At 61.5% G+C, this 4,586-nt stretch overlaps 2 protein-coding genes across 2 annotated transcripts; both read right to left on the bottom strand.

Annotated features, from left to right (window-relative positions):
- Positions 1–81: 81 nt before the first annotated feature.
- On the bottom strand, positions 82–3,792 carry DQ04_11831000 (acetyl-CoA carboxylase; the record flags this gene model as incomplete). The annotated part of the gene is made up of 1 exon (XM_009316620.1): positions 82–3,792. The coding sequence occupies one exon, from the start codon at positions 3,790–3,792 to the stop codon at positions 82–84; it is 3,711 nt and encodes a 1,236-aa protein (XP_009314895.1).
- A 272-nt stretch (positions 3,793–4,064) lies between these two features.
- Positions 4,065–4,316, bottom strand: DQ04_11831010 (hypothetical protein; the record flags this gene model as incomplete). Its single annotated transcript, XM_009316621.1, has 1 exon — positions 4,065–4,316. One exon carries the CDS (start codon positions 4,314–4,316, stop codon positions 4,065–4,067), a length of 252 nt encoding a protein of 83 aa, XP_009314896.1.
- Positions 4,317–4,586: the final 270 nt, after the last annotated feature.

A 4,586-nucleotide genomic window follows, 5' to 3' on the forward strand; every position in this document is an offset into this window, starting at 1 on the left:
AACTCGAGCGCGGCGAGACACTTCGCCAGCATGTGGCCGGCGTCGATCTCGTTCGCCTCGGTCCACGGCGCGACGCCCAGGTCACGCGGGCTGACACCCACACGCGCGAAGATGCGGCTCTCGAAGGCCGTCGCATTCTTCTTCTTTGGCGTCGCACGGAACACGTGGACCTCCTTGAACGGCGTCGGGTACATGGCGACGTCGTAGTTCGCCAGCCGGTGCAGCTCGAGGCGCCGCGCCGAGAGCGGCGCAACGTTGCGGATAAGTGTGTCCTCGCGCCACGCGTGTTTGCGGCTNCAGCCGGTGCAGCTCGAGGCGCCGCGCCGAGAGCGGCGCAACGTTGCGGATAAGTGTGTCCTCGCGCCACGCGTGTTTGCGGCTGTACGTGAAGGTGTGCGGGCCGCCGGGGACACCGTGCGCAATGAAGGTGACGCGCAGAAGCCCCCCCTCCCGCCCCAGCGCCGCGGCGTGGTCATTGAGCAGATTCTGGCAGAGCCGCGCCGCCTCCTCCTCCTTCAGGTGGCGGCTGATCGCCACGAAGACGGTGCACACAACGGGTTCATGCGGTGCGTGGTGCAGCACGTCGGTGAGCGTCATCTCCCACCTCGTCCGAAGCACTTGCTCGTCGGGGAACATCATGCAGCAGCCGGCGCCATAGCTCTCGGCGATGCCGTTTTGGATGTCAGGGTCTGTGAAGGATGCTTCCTCCGCGCGCAGCGGGTCGTGGTCCTCCAGCGGCTCGACCTCGTAGAAGCCGTACCAGCAGCCGTCCTGCAGAAATATGTCGAGGTTTCGCACCCGGCCCTCGCCAAAGTACTCGCGGCGGACGTACAGCTCGAGGCACAACTGGGCGAGGTGCGGCGTCTGGCGGTCAAAGATGACTGCACACAAGAGATCGTTTCCATAACCTCCCTGAATGAGGTCTGTGAAGGAGCCCTCCTCGAGATTCTTGGCGAAGCTCGCCTTGCGCTCAGCGAAGGAAGGCAGGCTACACTGCCGCAACAGATAGCGTGCCTGTAGCGTGAGTGAGCCGTCAACGGTGGACCGCAAATCCAAGAGAGACGAGAGGGTGTCCTTTAGCGACTTGAGCAGCAACATGTTACTCTCCAGGGTGCCTAGCAGTGCCTTAATGACGTCATGGTGGCACGGCTGGTGGTGAGCAAAGTCCAGCTTGTAGACCTCCAGGGGATTATCATTTGTTTCGCGCAGATATTGGATGGCATCCTGCCGGCTGCGCGAGGAAAATGGTTTCTCCACGGCGATATAGTTCGCCACGAGGGCGTTTACGACTGCCTTGAGCTTTTCGTTGGGTGTATCCGCTGCAGCAGCCGTCTCCGGCGATAGGAACGGGACATTCAGCGCACTGAGCGCCACAGAGGAGAGACAAAGCGAGGAGAGATTCTCAAAAGCAAACTGTAGCCGCTTCTCGAACGGAATGGCGTTAAAGTGGTAGCCGCACAACATATTCCACAGCGCCTCTGCTCCACGCCGCGCGCGGGTGAGTCCGTCCGGGCGCTCCATCCGCCTGTCCTTCTCAGAGAGGAGGCCTGCCGGCCACTGCTCCTTCGCATCCTGCGGCCGCGCGACTTTGTTCGGGTCGTCCGGCGTGATGTCGCCGAGAAGCGTGCCGACGGCGATGGTGCTGCCAGGCGCCACTCGGTGGTGCAGCACTCCCGCCGTCGTGGCACGCATCGGCAGGATCATCTTCATCACCTCCACCTCCGCGATGGTGCTGCCTTCCTCCACGTGTCCGCCGTCGCCGACGACGTACCGCACAAAGCGCCCAGGGACGGACGAGCAGATCTTCGTCGGATCCATGTCGCCAGTAAAAGTGGTCTCCCTGCCGCCAATGGAGATGCGCAGACTCCGCGGCTCCTTCTCCGTGTAGGCAATGACGGTTTTACCTCCAATCGTGAGCTGCAGGGCACCCGACTTGAGTTTACGAAACGGTACCGTGACAACGCTGCCATTAAGGGAGATGGCAACCTCCGTTGGGCTCGTGAGGCCCATCGTGAGGGTGAACTTCTTGGATCGATTCACATATGTTTCAGTTTGACAGTTACTTAGGTATTCAGACGAAGGAACGTGCCCTGCGCCGAGGAAAGCGGTATACTTGTCAATATTCTCCTCATTGTTACGCAGCATTCGAAAAGTACAGGCAGCAATGAGGGCAAGGTGTACATCTTGCTGCTGCGGCTTCTGTGTAGCGCGCTCCGCAATCAGCCCGTCGAGCCAGGCGGTGCTGATGTCGCAGTCGCGGAACTCCTTCCGCTCGAGCAGTTCCAGCACGTACGACACCGATGTGTGGATCTCACCACGAATAACGAGGTTGCGCAGCGCCATCACCATACCGCGACGCGCGTCCTCGCGTGTTTCACCCGAGGAAAATATGTGTCCGAACTGCGAGTCGGCGAACTGGTGGATCTCGCCGCCGGGGCCGATGGAGAAGTAACCCCAGCACTCCTTGCTGTTCTTGAATGTGATCTCCTCCACGCGGCCGGAGGTGGGCCGGAAGCCCTCGTCGGTGTTCTCCGCGGTCACGCGCACGGCGATGGTGTGCCCCTTCGCCAGCAGCCCGCGGCGGAACGCGAAGTCAATCGCCGTCGTGCCGTACGGACGCTCGCCAAAGAACGTGCGCACCTCCGGCACGCGGTGCAGCGGGACGCCCATGCCGACACACAGCAGCGCGGCCGGCAGGTTGACGCCGGAGATGAGCTCCGACACTGGGTGCTCGACCTGAATGCGCGGGTTGAGCTCGAGGAAGAAGAACGTGTGCGTGACCTTGTCGTACATGTACTCGACGGTGCCGAGGCCGCGGTAGCCGACCGCCTTGGCGAGCTGTATCGCCGCCTCCTCCATTGCGGTGACGATGGCCGCGTCGACGCCAAAGACGGGGCCCTCCTCTATAATCTTCTGGTGCCGCCGCTGCACGGAGCAGTCGCGTGTGTGCACCGCGATGCAGTCGCCGTAGTCGTCCGCGAGCAACTGCACCTCGAGGTGGCGTACGTTCTCTAGCATGCGCATGACGAATATGTGGCATCCCTTCACCTCCTCCGACACAGCGGCAAACATATCACGGACGTCCTCCTTGCGCACACAGCGGCGAATGCCTTTGCCGCCGCCGCCCTCCGACGCCTTGATCATCACAGGGAAGCCGATGCGGACGCATACCTCCTCGCACTCCTCCGCCGTTGTGATGTACGCCTTCTCATACACCAGCGGGTCCACGTCGAAGGTGCCCGGCGGCAGGCGAATGTCGTCGCCGCTCCATGGCACCGTCGGCACGCCATTCGACTGTGCGACGATCGTCGAGGCAATCTTGTCGCCCAGCGTGAACATGGCCTCAGTGGAGGGGCCAAGAAAAGTGACTTTGTTCTGTGACTTGACGCACTCGCGCGGCAGCGCCGGGTTCTCCGAGGCGTGGCCCCAGCCGGGGTAGATGGCATCGCACGAGTTCTGCAGCGCTGTGTGCATGATGAGGTCCACGTTGGCGTAGTTGTTCGAATTGGGGCCGCCCGGCACCGCGACATTGCGGTCTGCGAGAGAGACAAACTCCGCATTGGCGTGCAGGTCCTCTGGCGTCGCCATCACCGCGAACTCAATCGCCTCAGGGTCTCCGATGTGTTCGTACAGCCATGAGCGAATGGAGTCAATGCCTTTGACCGCCGCAAGACCGTTGTTCGCGATGAGGAGCCGCTCAATTGTTTTGGTGCCACCGAGGAACTCTCGGAACTTCGACAGGCTGGAAAGGGTCGGCTGCTGGTGCTCCGACTGCCTCCACGCCGTACTCATTGCGCTTCGCTCTGCTTCTCGTAGCGGTGGGGGGCCGTTGGCTGGGCGATACTCAAACTGCGGTGCTGCGAGAACAGCAATGGCAACAGAGACAGGAAGGAGGAAAAATAACGGAGAGAAGGCATTGCACTAAAAAGGAACAACAACAAGAAAAACATCCCAATGCGAGAGAAACACCACACAACACACCAAATTAATGAGCTACAATAGAAGGTAACCCAGGCGACCAACGACAGCATCCAATTAGAGTCCATCAGGGTGATGTACCGCCTTCACTCCTGTGCGGGCGTGGACGACGATTCAGAACGAGCGCGCTTCAACAATGGCTCCACTTCCTCCACTTCCTCCTCCTCCTCCTCATCATCATCATCATCACCCCCAGAATCCTTACTTCCATCTTCATAGTCGCCCATATCGTCACTGCTTTCCGTGGTGCTTCCATTCGCAAGCATGGCAACGTCGTGCAGGGCGGGGACGATGGCTGCTGCCCGATGCGGCAGCTCGACGCCAAACTCGAGTGCCATGGCGTCGAACTCCACGTCCGTGATGCCCTTGATGCTGCGCTCCAGCGTGCTCGCAACGCTTGACGTCTCGGCGTCGACTGAGAGCGCTTCTTCAGGTGTCTCCTGCAGCGCATGTTCGAGTTTGCCGGCGAGCCCCGGGCAGCGAGCCCGCAGCTCCCCCGCGTGCTGCGACCACAGCCGCCCGCCTATCGCTTGACAGGCGTTGCTACCACCGCCGTCCTGCTCCTCCGCCGCTCTGCTCGCCGAGCTGTCCTCCTCACCGCTGCGCAG

The sequence above is a fragment of the Trypanosoma grayi genome (assembly GCF_000691245.1).
Source record: "Trypanosoma grayi strain ANR4 Tgr_1183_V1, whole genome shotgun sequence".
In the NCBI taxonomy this organism is placed as follows: Eukaryota; Euglenozoa; class Kinetoplastea; order Trypanosomatida; family Trypanosomatidae; genus Trypanosoma; species Trypanosoma grayi.